At 27.9% G+C, this 26,135-nt stretch overlaps 6 protein-coding genes across 6 annotated transcripts; 2 read left to right on the forward strand and 4 right to left on the reverse strand.

Annotated features, from left to right (window-relative positions):
* Window positions 1–531: 531 nt before the first annotated feature.
* On the reverse strand, window positions 532–903 carry OCT59_021840 (uncharacterized protein; the record flags this gene model as incomplete). Its single annotated transcript, XM_066146781.1, has 1 exon — window positions 532–903. The coding sequence occupies one exon, from the start codon at window positions 901–903 to the stop codon at window positions 532–534; it is 372 nt and encodes a 123-aa protein (XP_066005886.1).
* Window positions 904–1,980: 1,077 nt separating this feature from the next.
* Window positions 1,981–4,021, forward strand: OCT59_021841 (uncharacterized protein). Its single transcript, XM_066146782.1, has 6 exons — window positions 1,981–2,254; window positions 2,349–2,728; window positions 2,828–3,207; window positions 3,276–3,508; window positions 3,577–3,847; window positions 3,929–4,021. The coding sequence occupies exons 2-6, from the start codon at window positions 2,431–2,433 to the stop codon at window positions 3,932–3,934; spliced, it is 1,188 nt and encodes a 395-aa protein (XP_066005887.1). The 5' UTR covers window positions 1,981–2,254; window positions 2,349–2,430; the 3' UTR covers window positions 3,935–4,021.
* Window positions 4,022–9,767: 5,746 nt separating this feature from the next.
* OCT59_021842 (uncharacterized protein) lies at window positions 9,768–10,652 on the forward strand (the record flags this gene model as incomplete). The annotated part of the gene is made up of 1 exon (XM_025329510.2): window positions 9,768–10,652. One exon carries the CDS (start codon window positions 9,768–9,770, stop codon window positions 10,650–10,652), a length of 885 nt encoding a protein of 294 aa, XP_025167910.1.
* Window positions 10,653–14,707: 4,055 nt separating this feature from the next.
* On the reverse strand, window positions 14,708–16,394 carry OCT59_021843 (uncharacterized protein). The gene has a single exon (XM_025321784.2). The coding sequence runs from the start codon at window positions 16,107–16,109 to the stop codon at window positions 15,192–15,194; it is 918 nt and encodes a 305-aa protein (XP_025167911.1). The 5' UTR covers window positions 16,110–16,394; the 3' UTR covers window positions 14,708–15,191.
* Window positions 16,395–16,538: 144 nt separating this feature from the next.
* On the reverse strand, window positions 16,539–18,036 carry OCT59_021844 (uncharacterized protein). The gene is made up of 2 exons (XM_066146783.1): window positions 16,875–18,036; window positions 16,539–16,810 (listed from the first exon to the last, which is right to left on the reverse strand). The coding sequence occupies exons 1-2, from the start codon at window positions 17,782–17,784 to the stop codon at window positions 16,716–16,718; spliced, it is 1,005 nt and encodes a 334-aa protein (XP_066005888.1). The 5' UTR covers window positions 17,785–18,036; the 3' UTR covers window positions 16,539–16,715.
* A 1,534-nt stretch (window positions 18,037–19,570) lies between these two features.
* Window positions 19,571–22,452, reverse strand: OCT59_021845 (uncharacterized protein; the record flags this gene model as incomplete). The annotated part of the gene is made up of 6 exons (XM_066146784.1): window positions 19,571–19,826; window positions 19,892–20,012; window positions 20,076–20,807; window positions 21,106–21,939; window positions 22,020–22,248; window positions 22,426–22,452. The coding sequence occupies 6 exons, from the start codon at window positions 22,450–22,452 to the stop codon at window positions 19,571–19,573; spliced, it is 2,199 nt and encodes a 732-aa protein (XP_066005889.1).
* Window positions 22,453–26,135: the final 3,683 nt, after the last annotated feature.

Raw genomic sequence — 26,135 nt, forward strand, 5'->3', positions numbered from 1 at the left:
AAGTAATCAATTCGGTTAAATTACTGCCGATTTGGCTACACAAAATTTAGGGTCAATTATACCGGTTAATGACAATTGGTATGACAAATAATATTATCGAAAATAGTCATTTATTGAATCAGAAAATAAAATAAAATATATAATAATATAAAACATAATAATAATTAAATAAAATAAAACATATAATAAAATAAAACATATAATAATAAAATAAAATAAAACATAATAATAAAATAAAATAAAATATATTAAAATAATAAAATAAAAAATAAAAAATCAATGACGTCGGTGAGAGCGCCCGCGCTCTCGGTGGTAGGGAGATCGAGAACGAGAGCGCCTGCGCTCTCGGTGGTGAGGAGATCGAGAACGAGAGCGCCTGCGCTCTCGGTGGTAGTAGGGGGATCGGGAGCGAGAGCGCCTGCGCTCTCTATACTCGTATGTCCTACGATCCATCCTATTTCTCCGGGCGGCCCGGACTAATGCTTAAAACAAAGCAAGTATTAATATAAATGCAATGAATTAATGAAAAAATCAGTTAAATAATAAATACTTACGCTCCACTCTCCAAAACTCGTCAGAGAGTTCCTGGTGGAATCTCTCGTCATGCAAAGTCGGGGTACGAGTGGGATATCCTTCAGGATTTCTGTTTATTAATCTCTCTAAATTCTCGTACCCCGACTTTAGCGCATTCCATTTCTCTCTACATTGTTTTCTAGTTGGCCTGAATATGTGGTTGTTTCGTATATCACGAGCAATTCCACGCCATAATTGGTTTTGGTTATGTAACCTCGTTGTGGTGAATAAGGGCTGATAGGCCCGACGACGCTGAATTAAGGTCAAAGCAGCGTCATCGGGCCATTGAATGTATACTGGAAGATTTGCGTTTAAGTTTAATGCTGCCATTATTAAATATTATTAGTTTGATGGGGAAAATGTCAAGAAAAGGCTCTATATTTATAATAAATTTATTATGATTTCTTTGAGTTTATTTTTACGATCTTGTCTAAATTTTTTAGTTCTAATGCAATCATCCTTAATTAATTTATTTAACATTGAATACACACATAATTTTTTTTGATTTCTTTGAGTTTATTTTTACGATCTTGTCTAAATTTTTTAGTTCTAATGCAATCATCCTTAATTAATTTATTTAACAATGAATACACACATAATTTTTTTTTGATTTCTTTGAGTTTATTTTTACGATCTTGTCTAGTTCTAATGCAATCATCTTTAATTAATTTATTTAACATTGAATACACACATATTTTTTTTGATTTCTTTGAGTTTATTTTTACGATCTTGCCTAAATTTTTTAGTTCTAATGCAATCATCTTTAATTAATTTATTTAACATTGAATACACTCAATTTTTTGATTTATCAATTTATTTTAAAAATATAATTATAGTAATACTGCATTAATTAATATATATAAATAAAAATAAATAAACAAATTCTATTAATAAAAAATGAGTTAAAATGTTATCTTTATACTTTATAATTATAAAATATAATATTTTAAATCACGCATGTCCTTCCTTGATTATATTTCATATTACACTGCGATGATATATTACAATTATACTGAATTTTAAGCTAACCTTAATTTACACCGTAACGAACTTAATTCGATCTTAATTTACTCCGTTTTAGGAATATTATCGAACAATTAAACAAATGATTAGTTGCACATGACTTGTATTATTTGAATAGTTGATACTTTATATACCGATATTTGATTACACCAATATGTATTAAAACTCTTTCCTATCAGTAATTTCACAATTTCAATCAATATATCGGTATTTTTCAAATATCGTTGTAAGTCTACTACTGTAGATCCCATCTATTTTTTATGTAATCAATCCAGAGGCTTACACTAAATAGATATGGCTTAGTTAGATAGGATCATCACATGGTTCATTGGCTCAGTTATTTTTCCGTCAAGAGTACCAGGATCTTATAAATTTTTTTTCTTGCATGTCATCGTATCACACATAAAAATGGAAATTCAAAACGTAATATTCCATTAATTTCTTCTCACTCCTTTTCTTCTACCGATCATTTTTCTTCTCACTCCTTTTCTTCTACCGATCATTTTTCTTCTCACTCCTTTTCTTCTACCGATCATTTTTCTTCTCACTCCTTTTCTTCTACCGATCATTTTTCTTCTCACCTTTCCATTATTTTTCTTCTCATTCCACGTATAGCCTGAAAAATATAATAAATTTGAAACCGTAAAATCGATTTGAGGTAATCTTCCATGTAAAAAAAAAATTTCACTGAATGAAATTCGATATTGTAATAATTTATTTATATTAATTAAATTTAATTTTCGATCTTCTAGAAATCATAATTTTTAGTTTTCCCATCTCCTGATATTTTTAACTGATCCTGCATTCTACACGATACACAATGATATTAAGATCATGTATATTTTCCAATTAAATACTACAATCATAATTACAATAGCTAAAATCTCAAAATTATATCATGATAACCTCGCCCTTTTTTTTGTTCATTCAATATTTATCATCTACTTTTTTGAGCAAGAAAGTTGCTCTACATTTTTTATTCATTCATATTTTCTCGATAAATATCACCTACTTTTAAACAAAAAGGTTGTTCCACTTTTTTTCGCTCATATTTTTTTTTATATTATGACGACTAAACGTAAATTACCTAATAAATCGTCTGATGATAATCAAGAAATGGAAGTTGAAGGAGGTATGTAGATATAACTCTTTTGTAAATTTATAGTAAGTTTTGCTTATATAGTTATATGTAAGAAGAATAATTAATAAATACCAAAAATATGTATAATAGGATCGAAAAGAAAACAAATTACGAAAAAAAGAAGAGATATTGACATTGAGAAAGCCAATCAGTTGATGAAAAAAAGTAAAAATAGTAATAAAGAAGCTGCCGAATCTGCTGATAAAGAAGTTATAGTAGTAAATGAAAAAAGAAGTAATGATGATGATGATGATGATGATGATGATGATGATGATGATGATAATGATGATGATGATAATGATGATGATGATGAGAGTAAGACGGAAGATCATAAAAAACCCGAAGTATTTCAATCAAAGTCAAATTTAGAAATAGTTGCTTGGCTCGTCGACCATCCGGAAATTTTAAGATTGGCACTAGAAATGAACAATACGGATGTTGCTATCTCATCATCCAGTAAAATTACGGACGTAAGTATTAAATTAACATGATTTTATTATGTCTAAATCTTTTAAATAATGTATTTTTAATATTTTAGGATAAAATTCGTCTATGGGACGAAAGTGTCAAGTGTCTTTTTTTACGTGCAAGAAGTCCGCGTGGTGAAGTTTTTGATGAGTTGATAACAAAAATTTTCAAAATAAAAATACATTCGAACGAAGCTAAAAGCTACCTCGAAAAAACCCGAAAATTTTTTATCGATTTCAGAAATAAGTTTAACCAAATTATTTTAACTTCTGTAGAAGAATTTAAAGAAATAAGAAAAAACAGGTATTTATTTAATTGTTTCGTAGCTAACCAAATAGTGCTGTTTGTATTAATTATTAATTTAATTATAGAGCATCTACTGGAAGTTTATCTCAAAAGGAACTTATAGATTACGTTGATGAAGAATTTGTCCAAAAGATTTTAAGCCGACAGCTTGTAGCTGTTAATATTTCAGAATTAACAAGAAATGGAGGATTCAATACCTTGGTTGATTTCGTAAGAGAAACCTTTAAGGTTTCGTGGAACGGAAAAAATTTGTCCGCCGTTAAAGAATTAGATAATATGACCAAAAAATTAACGATCCCTTCTAGGAGCGGAAATAAGATCGTTGATTCTTTATCGGTAAGTTATTTTATTTATACTGTACTGATACTTCATATCCTTTAATCATAGTTATTAATAATAATATTAAATTATACATAGTTATAAATCTTAGCAAACGCTCTAATTTTTTTATAAAATTATGCATTTTATAACGATATTACATTGAATAAATTTAGTAAATTTTACAAGCAAATGATAATATGAAACATCATTATTCTAAACATTATACCATAATGTCGAGTGATAATAATATAAAATAAAATGGATGTATAAAACTATAAAATGTTTGTCTAAGATATAACATTTTCAAGTTTAAAAAGTAATTGTTGTTTTGTTAAAAATGGAATGGTTATTATATGACGTTTCTTCTTTAGTATATACGGCCTAAATATCTCTATATATTTGACGTTCTTATACAGATCAAAAAGAATACATTTGCGTAACATTTGCGTAAAGTAAGAACTTTAAAGTTTAAGCCAATTCTGACTGGTAATTTACAAAATAACAAACACATTTCTTAAAAAAAATTCTGAATCAGAATACTTTTCCGGTTTCCATCTTCGATTCTGCAAAAAATTGAAAAGTTCAGGTGATAATTTAAGAAATATCCACCTATAAAGAGACTAAACAATTATCAGGTTGATCAAGTTCGTGTAATACCAAATTTAATAAATTGTCTGATTAAATGATCGCGTATATTAAATGATCGCGTATATTATAAGGCTATAAGGCCTATTAATTCCTAAAAAGTCAATTTAACCACTATTTTATTTAACCGCTATTTATTTGTACGTTTTTTTTTTTGAAAAAAAAAACTTTCTTTCTGAAAGTAGAGTCTTCCTCCTATACCGTTTGCCGTCGTGCATAGTGTGTTATAGGAAAAGGCGGACTTGAATTATATAGGTGTAAGCTTATGTTATATAGGCGTAAAGCTTATATAATTAACGCAACGAAAATCCTTTAATCAAAGGTTAAAATAGGCATGATGGGATATTCTCATATATCATGAGCTCTGTCTGTTCGAAGTGTCGTTTTATATATAATTAAGTAGGCTTAAGTCGTAAGTAACTTTTTTATAACATTGATTATTGGAGAATTAAGTGGCAAAAATAATTTTTAGTTTGTAAGACTTTTAACTCCATACCAACTTGTGTGTGTTTGGCGTGTAATTAATTCCCTAACCCTTAGACCCACTCGTGGGTTAGGTAGGTTGCTTTGCACTTCTTGCAGCCTACCTTATAATGGGTTTTAGGTCCACGTTTGCCCATTTAAAATTTATTAAACAGGATGTCATTCGTCCAAACACATTGCAACGTTTGTTGATGAAGCTATAGTTGTCTAATAAAAGTTCGCTTTGCCAGGCAATTTATGGTGGATTCAATGGATCAAATTACAAACAACAATAATGCAGTCATATGAGAATTCCAGGTCAAAGAATAAGGGTGAATTGTCAAAGTTGAGAATATATTTGTATTTTTTTTTTAAAGCCGTCATTCTCATGAACTTTTTCATTGTATCCCTAAATTCAATGATTTTGGTAATGATGAAACTGCAGTTGTTTATAGGGGTTTCCCGCCAAACTTCTGAGGTGAATTTATGTCTGGTGTTTTCGAATATACTTATCCTTTTTGCAATAGAGTCGTAGCGAGTCTTCTTAAAGCGTACCTGTGACACCCCATCCAACTTGGGCAGTGTCGCTGAATCTAAAGCAAGGTACCCGGTTAATCCTCAACTTTGGGTTGATGAGTTATGATTCTGGAGTATTAAGGCATAATGTTTTGACTTACATCACCAATTTAACTCATAATTCTAATTTATTGAATTAGTTTATTATAGATTTATTGATATTTTTTTTATCTGTTATATAATATTTAAACTAATGTATACTTTATCTGTAATTAAAATTGTTATTGTAATAAATAACCGGTAACTTAAATCTATTGAAATTAACTTTTAAATTAGATTACAAATTATTAAAATATTATAAAACGATATTTGATTGATTTGATATTTTTATAGATAATATCATTTTGATATTATTTTGATACTGAATTAATATTAAAATAATATTATATTGATATTGCATTTATTAAAAAAAAATCATTATTGTTATAACAATATCAAAATGATATCGTTTCGTTATTTGTCAATATCGATTAGATAATTATAAAGTGATATCTTTACGATATCATATTGATATTGAATTAATGTTAGAACGATATCATATTAATATCGTATTTACTTTCTATTTTTCATTATTGTTATAACAATATCGAAATATCGATATGATATCGATTTGATGTTTCGTCAATATCGTTATGACGTCGATTAGATAATTATAAAGTGATATCTTTACGATATCATATTGATATTGAATTAATGTTGGAACGATATCATATTAATATCGTATTTACTTTCTATTTTTCATTATTGTTATAACAATATCGAAATATCGATATGATATCGATTTGATGTTTCGTCAATATCGTTATGATGTCGATTAGATAATTATAAAGTGATATCTTTACGATATCATATTGATATTGAATTAATGTTGGAACGATATCATATTAATATCGTATTTACTTCCCATTTTTCAAAAAATTCATTGTTGTTATAACAATATCGAAATGATATCGATCTGATATTTTTTCAAACAAATATCTTTACGATATCATTTCGATATATTGAATTAATATTGAAATGATATCATTGCGATATCATAATGATATCATTTGCAAATCGATATCGCCACGATATTTATTTAACATCATTATTATATCAATTCGGTATTGTTTAAAAATTCAAGGTTTCTGTAAAGTATTAATTAATTTTCAATCAATTTGCTCTTTCTAAAATTATAAGTTTAACCTAATTTTGATTGAATTTGCTAAAACTCAAATGTGAATTATATATGTGATGTCTGGGGTCCTTGTATTAGTACCTTTTACTGGTTCTGAAGTGGATCACAAATTAAATATAAATTATAAATCATATGATATGAAGATCTATTACCACTATAAAAAAAGTTTTTGTCAAATAAATAAAATAAGATTTTTTTTATATTTAGTTTCTTTGCTTTATGTTACATAAAATTATCAATAAAAACTTTTAAAATATTTAATATTGATCAAATAACTTAATTGATTACTAGTCATTTAATTCATTATTCATTTCAAGTCATTTACCAAACACTGTCTTATACTATTGGCAATTTAATACCATTTATATGATTATATAAATGTAGTTATATTTGTAATAAGATGACATAAAGTTATAATTCAGTTTTTGCTATTTTTGATCTGGCTGCCTTGATTTTTATTTTAAATTCAAAAATTTTTAACTAATAAAATTTAACTATTCTAATTTATAATAATTTTTATATATTAAAAGTTTTAGGTTAAATAATATATAATTTATAATGAATCCATAATATAATGAACTCTTAACTTATCGAACATTTTTTAAAAAAAATTTTAATATATCAAATATCATACAAAATTTTATATAATGTATATTAAATTTTTATTGAGTAACTGTTTATAATAAAACATAATAAAAAAAAATTTTAATATATTAAACTGATCATATAATTAGAGCACTGTCAGATATTACCTAATATCACTTTAATATAAGAGCTTACCTTCCCTTCTAGGTAAGATATGTTTAGTGTTCCATGCAAATCGATTTGTGACACAGTATGATCCTGATTGCTCCTGAATAATAAAAACATATTTTGCGAATAACTTTTAATCTAGCAGTTTGATTTTAACGATTTTTTTTTATTTTGATCAGGGCAATAAAACTTATCAATTAAAAAAAAGATCATTAAAATTGGATCACTAGATCCTGAAATAATAATTTTTAGAGATCAAATCAAGTCCAAATTTAGTCCAAATCGAATTAAATTTCAGAGGAGAAATTTGATTCATGGAGAACACTAGATATGTTATATATATAATTCCTTATATAGTATTATATGTAACCTAAGATCTATAATTATCCCTCTCCTTCTAAAATATTAAGTAATATCTGATAGCATCCTTAGTAAAATTGGTGTTATAAAATTATAGATTATAATTAAGGGAAGTGACAACTATGATGTAATTATTAGAGGGGGGGAGGGGGATAATTAAAATCTGACGTTACACTTATTCTATTTATATAAATTGTATAATTAAATTTAATTGATTATTAAATCTGACAAGGTAGAATTCATAGTAAAATGAATATAATGTAATATGTGTCATTTCCCTAAACAATTTAATCTATAGAATAGCTTAAGAGAGGTTATTGGTCAAATTTTTAAATTTATCATGACAAGTCACCTTTGATCTCAAGATGACAGATCAGTCTTTTCCTTCAGAAGGAGCAGTATATTGATAATATTTAAAATTAATTTAGAATACTTTATTTTATTTTACTTTTGTAAATATATTGTATTACTTTAATATAATTATCAATAAACATGATTGTATCACGCCTTTATAAAGAAAAAAAAAATTAAACAATTTGATCAGATTTTTTTTTACCATATTATAAAATAAAAAAGAAAAAATGTAAATAATGAAGTAACATTAAAAAAAAGAAAGAATTATGTTTGCTTCATTAAGAAAATCTATTATTATTATAGGAAGAAATAGAGAAAAAATTTGGTGTAAAAAAAAATACAGTTTGTTGATATTTTAAAAAGTAAAGACAAATAATTAAATATGGAATTTAATAGTTTTAATACAGCTAAATAAAAAAAAATCACCAAAATTTCTTAAACTAGAAGAAGCTTTAGCAATTTAAATCTCAAATATTTAATAGCTAATAAAACTATAATAGGAGAAATTATTACAGAACCCCAAATAATACTAATATAACTCACAAGTAAACTTTAAGTACTGAAGTAAAAATACATTTTATGACATAACTCTGTCAATATTGAAGCTAGGAGTTCGATTTTACTATCATTAGAATCCTCTCATCGAGACGAATCCAATGATATAAATTTTATTAAAATCAAATTACTGGTTATATTAAAAACATGGGTATGTAGGATAACAAAATTTTGAAAATACCCCTATAAGGCCAAAGAAATAAAATTATTTGTTTCTCATGAAAAAAAATTGCTAAATTTGACCCAGCCGCCCGGAAAAAAAATTTATTTTCAAAAAAAAATTTAGCCGATTCCTAGAAGATGATTGGTTGATTTAATAAATTTTTTGCCTGGGTTACCAGGTGAAAAAAAAATTATTTTTTTATGATTATGATTGGTTAAAACCAAATCACATGACCAAATAAAATAAATTTTTTTATCTTTTCGCAATATTTACATGACCCGTCTGGTTATGAGAAACAAATAAATTTATTTACTTGGCCTAATACGCAACTTTTGAAAAATTTTAATATAAACTCTACGCAAACTCAAATGTGAGTTGTAAGGATTTTTGTAACTCTTTCCCCGTTCCCCTTCTGGAGTTAAATAATTAAAACAAATTTAAATATTTTTCTTTGTCTCTATAGGGTTTCTTAGCGGTTACTTGAGACAATTTTTCCCTTTTATTAACTTTGTTTAATATTATTTTATTTGATAATATTGAGTGGTTATGCGTAGGGTTAGGAAAATATGGTGTACGAGGTAAAATTTCAGTACAGTACAGTACAGTACAGTACAGTACAGTTAGTACATTGTACTTAAAATTTTAAATACCATATATTTAATAAAGTTACTTCAAATGCTAACTCTGTCAATATTGATTCATTTATGATAAAATAAATACTATTAAATTCCTCTCATTGAGACGAATCTAATGAGCTTAATTTTATTGAAATCTAATCACTGGACCACTTAAAACCAAGGTATATATGATTGAAAATACCTCTGTAATTTATATAAAAAAATGTACTTGTACTAAAAAAACTCAGTACAGTACATTTCCCAACCCTGGTTATGCGTTTTAACAAAGGTTTACACGAAGAAGATTTTGACGATGACAAGGATGACCCTTGTCTTAACCTCCAGCTTATTTCTCTTCAAGTTCAATATAATAATGACCTTCCTTATGTCAGAAAATATCTTTTATTTCATAGAGTTCGTTACGAGCCCTTTATTAACACTCCTTTTTGGAATACTTTACCGTTACCTACTCAGAATTTTATTTATAAGGCATATACGGAAAAAAAGGATATTCAGTTTACTCCCTATGAAAGATTGACTTCTGATTATCCTGTTACACCAATCAGCCCATCTACAGATCTTTTTATTGATGACTCATTTGAGAATCCCCTTCCTACTGATCTGAGTTCCCATGATGTAGATCATTTGGATAATTCCTTTGAAAATATGGGGTTTTCAGATAATTTTCTTGGTAATATTATTTCTCCAGCTATTAATTGGAATAATTACCTCGATCCTAATGTTGATGAAGATAAATTAATTGAAGATGATCTAAAAATAGATGAATTTATGGACAAAATGTATGCTGCATGTGATCTTTCTCCAGTTTCATCAACTGTTTCTCATCCTTCTTCTCCCGTTTTGGCCACTTACGATAATATGAGTTTAATATTTTTATCCGATTTGGATAATGAATTTTCAGATTCTGATGATGAATCCTCCTTCCTGCCTTTTGATAATGAAACTTTAACGTATTATAAAACTGAATGGATAGAGTTATTTTGCCGTTCGGTTTGTTTTTCCTTTATTCCGTTTTATATACGGCCTCCTTCCTTTGCTTTAAATTTGACTGAGATCTCTTCAAAACAATTTCCTGCTCCTTTGTCTCCACTCTTCTTTCTTGACTTAAGGGTCACTCATGTACATCGATCATTTTAGAAACTTTCTGTACGATTTTTGGATTTTGAAGTGGTCTTAGCTCATCCTTCCTTTTCGTCTGCGGATTTCAAATTTTATGATAGACTGTATCGTCTTCATTCTTCTATTTATGATCAAATAATTCACTTTGCGTGTTTATTTGAAATATATGCTGGACTTCTTGTATTTACTCGCAGAATATTGGGTTTTCTGCATTGTATTTATATAGTGTCATTTTCTAAAAAATTTCTTTTTATAGCTATTATGCATTACTCTTCCTCAGCCGATGTGCTTTCTTCCTCGCTACAAACTTGCGACCCAGTCTTTCTGGGATTTTATTATCTGCTGAGGTCATCGGAGTAGTTGAACAATCCTCGTCTGAACTTATATATTAGCCTTCATTGTTGTGGATTGAAATTGTTTAAACCTGGGTAGTTGACCTGAAATTTTGCTATTTGTGGTTTAAAGTTGGGATATACAAATTTGGCTTTTATAGATTAGCTTTTTCTCTATATGTACTTTTTCATGTGACTATCACAGGTCGAAAAGTGAAAAATCAGGCATCAATCAGTCACCAATCAGGCAGTTTGCTAACTTTTAATCCAGTGATCAGAAAAGAATGAAATATAGTAGCTTATTGGAATCGTCTCAGCAAGACGAATCTAATGGTAATAAAATCGCATTTCTAGGATTAATAGTTAATAAAAAATTAAATAAAATATAAATGATACATTTTTATTTTTATATTTTACTTAATTTCTCATCAAGTATTAATTCTAGAAATGAGATTTTACTACCATTAAATTCGTCATGTTGAGACGATTCCAATGAGCTATATTTCATTCTTTTCTGATCACTGGATCAAAAGTTAGCAAACTGCCTGATTGGTGACGGTATTTGGCGAAAATGCCAATCAGGTACCAATCAGTCACCAATCAGGCACCAATCAGCTACCTGATTGGTGCCCGATTGGTGCCTGATTTTTCACTTTTCAACCTGTGTATTTCATTTTTGTTTTTTCTTATGTTTGTTATCTTTTCTATATATTCTGAGTGCACATAAAAATTAATAAAGTTTGACTATTAGTACTTCAAATGTGAGTTGTATCAGTATTGTTCGGAATCCTATTATTACAACAAAAGTTGCTGATTTTGTAAAATTAATAAATATTAAAAGTTTTATCAGGTTAGCAGGATAGTTTATAAATTAAGCAATATAATAAATATAGTGAGGCTCAAAGTAGATCAAATGAAAAAAAATTATTTAAAGAAAGAAAAAAGTTATAGGAATTACTAATTAGTAATTTTGATCTTAAAGATGTATTTAACTGCTATGATGAAACTAGTAAAATTTTTATAAAGTTTAGATTTTAAAAATAATAAATATAATTTTAAATTATAAAAATATTTTATTTATTTAGGATTGTATTAGAAATTAGAATTTTTTAAAATATTATTTACCAGTTCTCTTTTCAGAACAAAAAAATTGAAAAATAGAGTTACATTTTTATTAATGTTTAATACAACTGGTTTAATTAAACTTATTAATAAATCAAAGTTTTTTGTGAATTATTATTAGAATAAAAATGTCTGGATGCAAATGTTTATTTGGAATAATTATTTAGAACTTTTAAATCAAAAAATGAAAAAGCAAAATAGAAAGGTCCTTCTCTTGGTAGATAATGCACTAGTTCATTTATTCTGTTAGTAATTTAGAGCTATTAACAAATATTACAATTTATTATTTACCTTCCAATATTATAGCATATTTGCAACTTGCTGATATTGGCATTATTAATTCATTCAAGGTTTATATATTATTTATTATAAATTAGATTATAAAATTAATAGTATATATTCTAATACTTTATTGATCTTAGATACAATATTGTAAAAGATTTATAAAAGATAAAATAATTGAGATTTATGATAATGAAATGGAATTAAATGTACCAGTTTCTAAATTGAAGATAAGTGACTCTATTTTACTTTGTGTAAAAGTTCAGGAAGCTGTACAAGTAAAAATGGTTATCAGTTCAGGCTGAACTTATAGTGCTGGCTAGAATTACAAGAAAGTGTAATATAAAAAAATTTGTATTACAATGGTAGAACTAGTAAAAAATTTTTTGCCCAATAGCTAAACCATTTATCTAGAATTACGTGATTGCCATATTTAGTAATTCTAACTGACACTATATATTTGGCCAGGATTAGTCCAGAACCAAAAGACCGCAATTTTACGTAAGATAGACTAGTCCATTTTTTGGAGTGTAAAACCAATAAGACCGCAGTCTTTTAAGACTGGTGATTATTCTTATATACAAGTGAAACTATTTGTAATTATTAATCAAAAACTAGAATTTTGCCAATTTTACTTTTACCTTTACCTTTACCTTCTGATGAAGAATAAAATAATGATAATTTGAATGAAATAGAAGAGATCTAAAAATTATTAGATCAATATAATAATTTATTTCTAGTAGATTAATAAGTGCCAAGAAATTTATCTTATTAATTGATGATAATAATAATTATGAGAGAGAAGAAATTACAGATGAAGAAATTGTAAATATGGTAAAATCAAATGAAATAGATCTTGAAGAAGAAGAATTAGTTCTATAACCCCAAAATATCTACTTCAAAAGCATTAGCATCATTGGACGAAGTATTATCTTTTCTTGATAATCCACCTAATACTTTTATTATAAAATTCAATAACAGAAATATATTATATAATTTTAAAAAACAAATTATTCAATTGGTATTAAACAGTTGGTTAAACATATGATGAATCATATGTGACTTAATATTATAATAATTAATAATATAATTTCTTTTTTAAATATTTATTGGTAATATAATTAGTAATACGATATGAACATTTACATTTTATTAGCAATATAATTTTAAATTTGATTTACCGAACACCTTTCATATATTAAACTTTTATCCTTGAACCAAAAATTCAGTAATTATTAAATTTTTGGTGTGAGAAATTAATTAATAAAATAAATAATTCATTTATCAATTATCAGAATGAAAATTTTCTTCTGTAGTTATCATATGATATTATAAAATATAAACTATTTTTATTAGCCAATTATCTTAATATAAAAAAAAATAAAAATTTTGGATTTGTGATTTACCAACCTGACTGAAATATGAAAATTGAATTTATAACTTAAATTTATGTGTATTTAATATATAAATTGTTTATGTTGCCAGATGCTAAATTCTCTACTATCAATAGATTGGAAAATATCTTTTCTTCTTGTATGTTCATTTGAAATAGTATCTCCATTAATATATCTTTTCAAGTGGTCAGTTATTTCAATAGTGATTCTCAAAAAAAACCATTTGCAAATGAAAAAACTAAGGAGTCACATATATTGCAATATATATAATTGGTTGGATGACTATTATGAATCCTATCATCTTCATATAACTTTCCATACATTGTAATATATCCATTCTTAGAAAGGATTCTTAGATTCTCTTTAAGTATTTTCTTAAATAAATTACGGATACGAAAATACCACATTTCTGGTATTTTATGATTACATTTTTTTGTTAAAGGTCATATTATATCAATTATTCTTCTATATTTTTCAAAGTTTTCATCACCATAGTTTACTAGATGTAACTTAGAAATTAGAATAGGTTTTACTATCTAAATCCATATTAACGTTTTGGTAGATTATAACAGAATATAACAATTTTATTGATTTATACTGTTTTTAGCAATTTTAGCTGATTTAACAATATTATACTTTAATAAATATCAGATTTATTTTATTTGATTGTTCAGGTGAAAACTGATTCAGCTAAATTAGACCCAATCACCATGTTCAGCTAAACTATGCATAACGCCTTGTTCAAAGAATGTCTCTAGTCTAACTAAATCATGAGATGATTAGCCAACCAAATTTCAGATTTTTTTTCTGAATTTGGGAAAATAGTAAAAAAAAAAGTGGTAATTTTATATTCATATGCATATAGATTAGTTTGTGGATCCTTCATGATTGCATGTATCATTTTTATTTATTTGATAAGTGTTCATTTAGTATTTAGAATAAAAAAAAAAAGAAAGGCCTTATATGGCAAAACTTTATTTATTTAATTGTTTTAATTGCATTATGCATTCATGCTTTACAATACCACATATGCAAAACTACATTTGAAGACTAAATAAAAATCAAAATATAAGTGTTGAGAATGTCCTAGTGCTGGAACAGTATCATGTGATTGTGGCATAATAATAACCACTATTCCTTAAAATTTTTTATGATATATGTGACCTCACTTCTTATTAGATCCAAAAAACTATATACAGTAAAAGACTTAATATGAAGAATCTTATCTTTCCCTATCATGCTAAAGATATTATAAATTTTTCTGGCTGTATCTGTTCTCTTGTGCATCATACCATTATTTGCATTCTTTGGAAGTTTTTCCTTAACTTCTTTGTTCAGCTTTGTATGTGCCATTTGCGAAGGATTGCTTTGCAAAAGTATAGCTAATCATCCTGATAAGGTTTTTCCAAATCAAAAATAGAAACAAACTAAATCTTTATTAATCTGATCCCATTTTTTTCTGCATCATCAATCTCATAATATAATTTATGGAATTGATTCAAAACTTTTCTCATGTCAGAATCTTCGGGAGGTGCATCAATTGATACTTTACTAGCTGGGTAGATAGATAGCTCACGAATTATGGTTTGTGCTTTTGTATCCTTACTAGATTTACGTGAATCATCTTTCCTCTTCCTTTTCTTGGATGCTTTATCGAAAGTAGGTGAAATATAATATCCTTCTTTTTCAAAATCATCAATTGACGGGCATTTAGGACACAGCTTACTCTTATTACTAATACATTCAAAATGTGTCTTATGTCTGCATAGTAGTAGTATGACTGGTTTAGAAACAGAAGCATTAAGCCTTAATAGAGGCACTTTAGAGATTACTTCAGAATACTTATTACAAGCTTCCTTAAACAGATCATCATCATCAAATTCAAGATCCTCTGAAAGCAATAATGGATCGCTATCTTCCTCCATGCCATATAAGCAATATAATGTTCCTTTCTTATCAATTCCTCTCGCAAAAGTCCGATGGATCATATCACCACAAACATTTAAAATGAGCGATCTAGGTGGGTCTTCTGTCAAAATGGGGATATCACATTCCATACATGGCCCATAATCTGGGATAGCTTCATCAGATTTAATCAACAAAAAATCTGGCTCTTCACGAAGAATATCCTCTGGGAGGTGTTTCAATATATGTAATGCGAGTAATTTTAGGGCTTTATTGTGTTTTGGTTGTACTCCGTAAATATCTCTGCTTTGGGTAGAGGTGTTTATGATACCCTCCATTCCCTCAATATCCTCTGTATTGATATCGTCAGCAGTGATCTCTGTCACATCAAATGGAACTTCTGTATTAGCTGAGCTCTCTTGGCTCTCTTGGTTCTCCATGGTATCATTTTCCAAAAAATAACTATGTAATTCCTCATACAAGACCCTGTTTTTATAGCACCAGGCAAATGTCCAGGAAAAACATTCACCGGATTTTCACCTGCAATTACGCACTGCATTTCGTCATTCATTAACCCCTTGCAAATCGATAAAAAAAAGACGAAGGATTAGTATATACACTTCCCCATAACCCCATCATGCGAAATAATGATTGTCAAAAATTAATTATATTCGAATGTTGTTTTGTTAGTATGATACTAGCGTGAACCAGGAAGAGACATGACGCAAAAAACAAATGCAATCAACTCAATGCGAAAAATATATATATATGCAAATCTTACGTCGCCGGCAAGAATTTTCCCGATATCTTCTGCGCATTTCAGGTGACTTAATATTCAATATACTGTAACACAAATTACGAGAAAAAATCCACAGCACAAAAAATGAAAATCTTTATTATTTAAACTTGCAGATTAAACAAAATACAATAATTTGTCTTGAATATTTCATAATTACTAATCATTTGTTTACGCGAATAATATTAATAGCAGACATAAAAACATAAATCGAAATTGAGAAATCATTAAACACAACATAGAAACCAGATCAATGCTGTTTCTTTTTTGAGTGCTTTTTTTTCGAATTCTTTTTCTTCTTTGCAACAGTGGCGGGTATGTCAAAGGTTGGTTTATCCAGTGAATCTAGGAGAGAAGAAACTAATTATATAAATTATGACAAAAAAGAATGAATAAAATCTTGACATACCAACTTCAGCGACTTCAAATTCAACAACAGTCCCATCGGACTCATAATCCCACATTACGCGGTGAGTCAGAGATACCTTTGGTGCTTCATTCAAATAATCTCCAAGTGGCCACAAAACACCGCACGTTGAGTTGTCCCATTCGAATACACGACCGTAACAATCCAGAAAAAGAAGTCCAGCGTAACGTTCCCCGATGATAATAATATGATCAAAACCATACTGCTTAATATATTCCATATAACATATACAAGTAGAAGGATCTCCTCCTTCGAGATCACAGTTAAGATATTTTGCGACACGTTTACGATCTTTTTTATTTGCAATCATTTCGACTATCATAAGCGGATTATTTGGAGTAGCTTTTGGATTGTTGCAATCTTCTCGAGATTCATCTTTCTTTTCACTTGTCGGCACATGGAACATGGGTTCTGGAACTCTTGCTTGTTCATATTGAAAGTTTGGGACCACAAGACGACACGGTGTTTTCGGCTCTTCTTTCGTCCATACATTGCCAGCCAAGGTACCAATTCGGCGCAGTTGCCCCAACGGTAGTTGCAACATTTGATTTGGGCAAAGTTCGAACACCATTCTACTATCGGAAAGTCTCTCGCCCTCAATTTTGCTATTTTGCCATTGTTCACGTACAACATCGCTTTTGTTATCGATTCTGTTTTTATTCCGCTCCGAATCGATGCCCCATACATAAATTTGATCTTCCCGTTTTCCATTGACACCGTTACATTTACTGCCGTTGGGCGACCCAACGCATTCGTTTCCATCATCGTAATTTTTTTTGTCAAGATAATTAACATTCCGGAAAGATATTTTTTCTTGTCTTGAAACTCCATTCCCTTGATAGAATCCATTCTCATTATGTGGATCGTCCAAAGTAGGGCTACTGCATCCCATACTGTTACTATTGGAATTGGCCGACAGAAGGGTGGTTCTACTAGTTTCCCCACGACGCCAAACGGAATATAAATTTAATGATTCCTATATAAAAAATTTTTCGTTGGCTATTCCTATAATTTCGAAATAGTGTAAAGAATAAAATGCCTGAAAGGTTCTATAAATTCCCTTATCAAATTTCTCGCCCATTTTCCTTTAAGATTATCTAGCCAGGACCAAGCTTCGTTGTCTTCGTATGGACTAGCGAGGACTAGAAAAAATATAAATGAGTACAAAAAAGTGGAAATTACACAGTGAAAATCGATAAACCGGATCTATCGGTTCCACTAAAAATATCCGGTTTATCGGGATATCCGGTATAACGAAAAAATTTTGATATATTGAAAATCTATTATATTTATTGGTTAACGATCACGTGATCCGGTTTATCGAATTTCACAGTGTACTTGTTTTAACCTACATTCGGATAATTGTTATCCATTAGAGTGAGTCAGTCACAAATTGACAATTGCTTAGGTACAATATGATAACTTACACTAACACGTGATATATTATATATATTACATCATTTTTTTGCTTGTCACACAAAAGGCTTCTCCGTTCGAAATACGAAAACAAGTCTTTTTGAAACTTTTTTGCATATATAAAAACTATTGTAAGAAAATTTTTTTCTCACTTTTTTTTAATTGTTTTTTTTTTTTAGTTTATTGCTGTTTTCTAATTACTGTGATCTAGCATTATTTAATAAAAAAAAAAATTTTGAGAAAAACATGTGAAAATAAAAATTTTATTGCATTTTCAAATAAAGAAGGTATGATTATAAGCTAAAAATTATAATTTTAAGAAAAAATTTTCAATTTTTAAATAAGTTTACTTATAAGTAACTTTTTAAATTTTGTGTAACAAATCGTTTTTAAAAAAGTTATTTATAAGCAAACTTATTTAAAGATTGAAAATTTTTTCTTAAAATTATAATTTTTAACTTATAATCATATCTCCTTTATTTAAAAATGCAATAAAATTTTTATTTTCACATGTTTTCTCAAAAAATTTTTTTTTTTTATTAAAAAATGCTAGATCACAGTAATTAGAAAACAGCAATAATACTGTATTATTGTATATTATAAATAATTAAAAAGATAATTTCTTATTATACACTAGTGTGCGAAACACACTAGTACGAATAGCAATTTCTTAATTTATTTACATCATTATGAGATCATTGCTACGCAAATTAGCACGTTCGTATTGTGTGCCAGGTTAATGGCACGACCGCAACGCCACAATCACGTGATTTATTAATCAGAAAAATTGTGTCGCACCGATAAACAAATCCCCCATATCGCGCTGGATTTCTTTGCTTTTTTTTATAAATTTTAATTTCGAGTTTTTAATAATAAAATATAATAATTAATAACATTAAAAATGTGAAAAATTAAATTTATTTGTTAAAAAAATATTTTAATTATAAGATGTATAAACCCTTATAATTGATAAAAATAAATGCTATCGCATATAAATGTGTAATTATTATTATAAAATATAAGTTAAATATGCTTAAAAAAAATGTATTATAAAACGTATAAAACGTTGAATTCTATTGTAATAATACCTTGTTTCAATTAAGCTGGTTTTTTAATACATTCTTGCTCAGATTATGTTCCTTTTTGCCAATTTTCTTTGTTTTTCGACCTGGAATGATCTGAGGGTCCGAGTTTTCCAGATTTTCCTTATTATTAGTAATGGAAAATAGTTTTCGCTTACGTCCAGATCCTTCTGTTTTTCGTCATTTTACAGATTCAACTTGCACGCGAATCATAGATCCACTTCTGATATTAACTGCTGGGTCCAACTCGCGATTAATATCATAAAGAAAGGACACTAACCGCGGGATAGATTTCAATTTTGCTGTTTTATAATGTTCTGCAAATTTGTTTAGTGCAGTATGTAATTGTGCGCATCCATTTGAATAGTCTTCCTTGATTTCTTCCAAAAAATTGATAAATATGGTAATATCATCCTTGACATTTTTATTTGATTCACTACAAAATAAAGTGTTTAAATAAGAATTTGTAATTTTATACCAAATTATTAAGGAAGAATTTACCTATACTCGATAGTTAAATTGCTATTTGGCATTGTTGTTTCCATTTGTAAACCTTCTCGGTCTTGTGAAATAAATTCTGCATGTAATGATACGTAAAAGGAACTGTCCTCTGCAGTATAACCTAAAGGAAAAAAATTAAAATTAATGTGGAATCACAAAATTTACTTTTTAATTTTTTTCTTACCGATTGCAATGTAAGCATAAATCATACGGTCATTAGAAGTCAAAGATGGTATAAAGTTAAACATTGATATATGAAATTTTACCGAAATTGCACCTTGATGCTTACAAGGTGCACCGGTCATCCCAATTCGACAAGTACAGGTTCCAATCTCACTATTTACGGTATAGAAATGACCGGAGTTATTCACACTTTTCACAAAGAATTCATTTTCTATGCTATGCTTTTTGATAGAATCCATGTTCACAGTATCCCATCCTGAACATAGAAAGCGTTTTGCTATTCGCAAGTATCCTGGACGTCTATGTGCAAAATTTAACAACCGAAGTGAATAGAACCTCTCCATGTTTTGAGTAATGAATTGAAAAACTTGTACACAATTATACGCTTGTGTTCTTGCAAATACTATATCTTTTATTATTCCGAAACTTCTTTCAATATAATTATTCGTGTTGTTTCCTCGAATATGAAATTCAGAACGAAATGATAGAGCCCATATACTACGACGCTCCCACATGAGTTCAAAGTGTTTGTGTAATTGAGGATATTGACCATAAAATCTTTGCTTGAATTCACAGTAATACTTATGCATTTCCAAATCTGAAGGTGCATAAAGAATTTCCTTCATCTTTTGCATGATAGGTTCACGATCTGCTTTATTGATATAATGCTTCGAATTGTGCAACCACCTCCAAAACGCTTGCAAGACATGAAAAGTGCAGAGAAGGCGAATACCTTTCAAATTACAATAAAAAATTAATTTATAAAAAAAATCATTAATTTCAATCGTTTAATTTATTAAATAAATAACATTTGAATAAATAATTAATAAAAAAAATATTTGATTAAATAAAATTATAAAAAAAAAATATTAAATTAAATAATTAATAAAACTAATAAAAAAAATCATTATTCTATTGTTCAAAAAAACATTAAATTAAATAATTGATTTAAAATCATTCATTGGTATTAAATAATTAATTTAAAATCATTATCGGTATATATTAACAATAAATCAAAATGGAATCATTACTTTCTGGCCAACATAATTCTAATGCATTCCGCTCCGCGCTTGAATCATCTGTGAGGAAAATCTTTGGGCCGAGTTGTGCTCCACGTCCATAGAAAGCATGTTGTGGAAGAATTGACTTTAATAGGTTTAATGCTTTCTCTAACGTTATTTCAAGCTCATCAGAAGTAATAAACAATCCAAGAGGGAGGGCTCCGACTGCATAACTTGTGTAAAGTAAAGTTATTGATGTGTTTAAAGGTTCAAAAGATGCAGAAGCATCCATATAACAAATTTCACTGGATTGTAAGATCTTTTCGTGAACTCTGCTCATTAAGCCAGTAACCACACATAAGATAAATGCTTTTCCACTACGTGAATCATATTCTTGTAAGATTACTCGCCCTTTACCAGAATTATTATAATCATTTACAACTTCTGCTAAACGTCTAAACATCGCACTACCATTACGATCACCAAGTGAATCCTGACGATATTGCCGAAACAGATTAAAAATATAGTCATAATCCAGATTACTTGCTCGATCAGCAAGTAACAACAAAAGCTCCTGTTCATCAGCTGCACTAAGATAAAGTTCATCTTCATGTGTGTACATAGCAGATGCTGGGGAGTGACCATCCTTAAATAACTCCAGAAATCTTTCGCGAACCTTTTCATTGACACGTCGAAAACTTAATGACTCTGCCGAAATAATTACATGGTTATGTATAAATTTAATGTTGACTTCCAGGGGATGACTTAATTCAATACGCCAACGTTCCAGTCGAAGGTGTATGGTCGAAGTACAATTTGTATTTCGTAACTGAGATGATTGTTGGCGTTTTATTTCTCGACTACCTTGTTTTTTTTAACCTTATCACTATGAATACAATGCCTCATCTCGCGAAAAAGTATATATTTTCCTTTGAACTCATAACGTTTGGTTTCCGGCATTGTCATTTTTGATTTAGATTCAAACGCCATAAACCATTCGCGTGCTTTTTCTTCATTATCAATATCTACAAAGACATCGAGCTCAAATTGTGGAATAATAAAGTTTTCTGTGGTTCGATATGATGGAAGTTCATTGAAATTTTCAATTAAATACGAATAATTTTGAGGTAAGATTGATTTTAGAACTTCAGAAAGAGAATTCCAAGAAAAGACCTAAAAATGAATATGAAAATTTTTAAATTTTAATAAAGATAAATGATAAACAAATGCGTAATTAGTGAAAATCATTGCTATTTAATATAAATCGATATTATATTAAACAAAAAAAAGAAAAAAAATTTAAATAAACTACATGCTACATATAACATAAAATGATAAAAACCAACTAACAGCTAAATAAACACCCGCATAATACATTATAAATTGAAAATATGTATTACTATACGCTGATATTTTTTGTTTATAATTTTCATTCACGTATATTATACGCTAAAGTCTAAACTTCGATAAAATAAAAATCGTGTAAAATTAACTACTTTACTAAAAATGGCCAATTTTTTGAAATATTTTTATAGACCTAGATACAATGGCTTTCAAAACAATTGTGCAATTATTTTGTAAAATTTTTAAAATATATCAAGATATATTTAAGGTATTTTTGAGATTAAAATATTAAAATAATATCAAAGTTAATTATATTATAATAATAAAATAATAACAAAAACATTAAAAAATTATTGTGATATTATTTTGAGTTATTTTTATAGACCTAGATACAATACAATTACAAAATAATAGCAAAAATATAATAAAAACATTTTGATGTATTAAATGTATTTTTGTAGTATTTTAAAATTATTACAAAATCATTTCAAAAAATTGGCCATTTTTAGTAAAGTAATCTGCAAGTTATTTTGTGAAGTATTTCCTGTATTGTTCATCCTTTACTATTATTGAAGTTATTGTTTAACGAATCACAACTTGAGTTGTGTAACTTATTTATTTATAATAAATATTTTTAATAATTAGATTAGTTTGGCAAAATAAACTCAATTAAAGAGTATTTAAAAGTAGTTATCGTACTTCTGTAAAATTAAAAAAAAAGAATGAGAAAACATTGCTCATTCGAACGAAAGTAGAGTGTGTGAGAAAAAAAGCAAAGAAATCCAGCGCGATATGGGGGATTTGTTTATCAGTGCGATACAATTTTTCTGATTAATAAATCACGTGATTGTGGCTGTGGCGCTACGGCTGCACCATTAACCTGGCACACAATACGGACATGCCGCAAATTGATATATTTGTTATACTTTTTACTCCTGAAAATAAACTTTTCTTCTTCTAAAGTTTCGTTCTAAACTAAAAAATGATGCAAGACATATCAAACCTATTAGTATTTGATATTGATAATGATAACAATACAAACTATATAGATACTTTTTTCCCTCAAGTATTTCGTTTTATTTTATATTTTTTCCTTTTTTAGTACCACCATTTCTCCTTTGTTTAACTTATTTGTTAGTTTTCTATTCAAGATTTGTGCGACTTTCTTAATAATGATGACGATCAGCTTAACAGTCAAATAAATTATTCAAAAGACCTGGAGTCAACAATAATTAATAAAGATCAAGAAAACTATGATGATAAAATGTCAATATCAATGCTTACTCTTACTTTAATTAACCATGTTTAATTTTTTTAAACTAATCTTTACATTCCATTATGGTGTATTAGTCTTCTGTTCGATCTTCATATAACTTCAGTTCTAGTGACGAATTTAGAAATGATCATTATCAGCATCATGATGTTACCGCTCAGCATTCTTTTGATGATATTGAATTACCTGATAGTTCAGAAGAAACAGAACAATATTTGGAGTTAAAGATTGGGCTTACCTTTAAAATTGGGCGGAATTCAATATCTGGATTGATGATTTTGCTAAAAAAAAAAGGATTCAACTATAAGGTTAGAACTAATTTATACATGCTGCCCAAATTATTTTGGGATGCCATAATTATAATTTGGGATGTCGTAATTCATTCAATTTATATATAATTTACTATGTAAAGTGCCAAAATAATTTGGGATGTCATAATTGAATTTGGGATTTTACTTATAATTACGGCAGCCCAAAATAATTTGGGTGGCATGTATAGATTAATTAAAAGGATGGAGAAATAATGCATCGTATTTCTTACGAATATTCAAGATCGGGCAATCACAATCCACAAGTATCTTCCGATCTAACTAAGAGACGAAATGCAACTTCACAACATACACAATGTCCATGAAAACTTAATGTTGCTTGTTCTAAGACAAGTAATGTTGTTAAAATTAATTCATTTGTTGATAATCATAACTATATTCTTACTTCAAATATACAAGAAATGGCTCCAAGATTTCAAAAATTAACTCCAGAAATATTATCTGACATAAAAAAATATGTCATTCAAGGACGAATGGATTCTGTATCTATTTACCCATTACTTATACATGACTATCCTGGATATACTATCTTTAAAAAAGATTTATATAATGCAGTATATCAATTTCAGCTTCAAAATAACCCAGGTGATTCAGATGCATCTCAAATGTTACAAATGTTATTGAAAAAGAGTATTCTGATCCATTATGGATTGTTAAATCACAATTGGAACTTTTATCCAGAAAGTTATCATTTGTTGTGGATGTTATCACAACAACAGGCTTTATATGAAAGTTTTCATGATATTGTATTCTTGGACACCACATCAAACACAAATCAGTTTCAGATGATGCTTTGTGTTGTTGTTGTCATTGATAACCATTTCAAGTCAAGAATCGTAGCTTCTGCAATTATAGAAAATGAAACATTAGATACCTTTCGATGGATTTTAATGACATTATTTGAAGAAACAGATATTAATCCTAGGATTATATTTACCGATTCAGATCCATCTTTAATTAGTGCAATCAAGGAAATATATTCCAATACCGACCATTTATTATGTATTTTCCATATTGATTTAAATCTTCGTAAAAAACTTAAGGGTAAATTAGGAGCTTGCTTTGAAGAATTTTGTCACAAATTTTATACTTGCCAAAATTCTTTATATATAGAATTATTTGAATCACGATGGGTACAATTAATTTCTCAATATCCTGAATCAGTCAAATATACTATATGTCTGATACTCTTTATATTAATAAAGAGTTGTGGGCCATCTCTTGGATATATAATCAATTTATATGTGATGTACAGAGTACCCAAAGAATAGAATTCATTAATAAGCAAATACATGATAAAGTTGATCAGTCTATCTCTTTATGTGATTTGGTGATTACTAATATAAATGATTATGTCAAGTGCAAAGAACATTTTGAAAAAATTTAATGCTTTACCAACTGTTGGATTACCAATATTATATAATAGGTTTTTTGGTCGGGTAGATGATAATATCAAACAATACTTTTAACTTACTTATTAAAGTAGCAATTACAAATGAATTAATCGGTATGTTATAATTTAAACCATATTATGAATTGGCAACAATTATTAGAGGTACATTAGGACCCCGAACAATACTAATATAACTCACAAATGATCAGCATGCGTTTACTATTAACTCTACGCAACTTTTTTTTCATAGTAATGCTACGCAAACTCAAATCTTAGTTAAAAAAAAAAATTTTTTTTTATAGCCAATTTAACATTTTTTTATATTTTAATTTTAATTACTGTTATATCGTATGCAATTAAATAATAAAATGTATTATTTTTAACATATTTATTTGCAGAAATTACAATTTATAGTTTTTATTATCAATAAAAATTTTCTTTTATTTATATTCGAAATTCTGTTTCTACTAGTATAATATTAAGTTCCAACTCCAAGCTCCAGTCTAAAATTTAAGAAAAGAGATAATAAAAAATGTTAGTAAAATAGCAAACATTCTTGTATAAGAACCAAATCCCGCTTCTTTCTTCCAAACATTTACCTATAAAAAAAGATGTTAAAGAATGTTAGCTATATAAAAAAAAATCTAAAGTCCACTTTCTTCTTCCTTTAAAAACATTTACCTGTCTTGAATTCCAAGTTTCAGTCCGAAACCTATAAAAG

Source organism: Rhizophagus irregularis, chromosome 30, assembly GCF_026210795.1.
Source record: "Rhizophagus irregularis chromosome 30, complete sequence".
In the NCBI taxonomy this organism is placed as follows: domain Eukaryota; kingdom Fungi; phylum Glomeromycota; class Glomeromycetes; order Glomerales; family Glomeraceae; genus Rhizophagus; species Rhizophagus irregularis.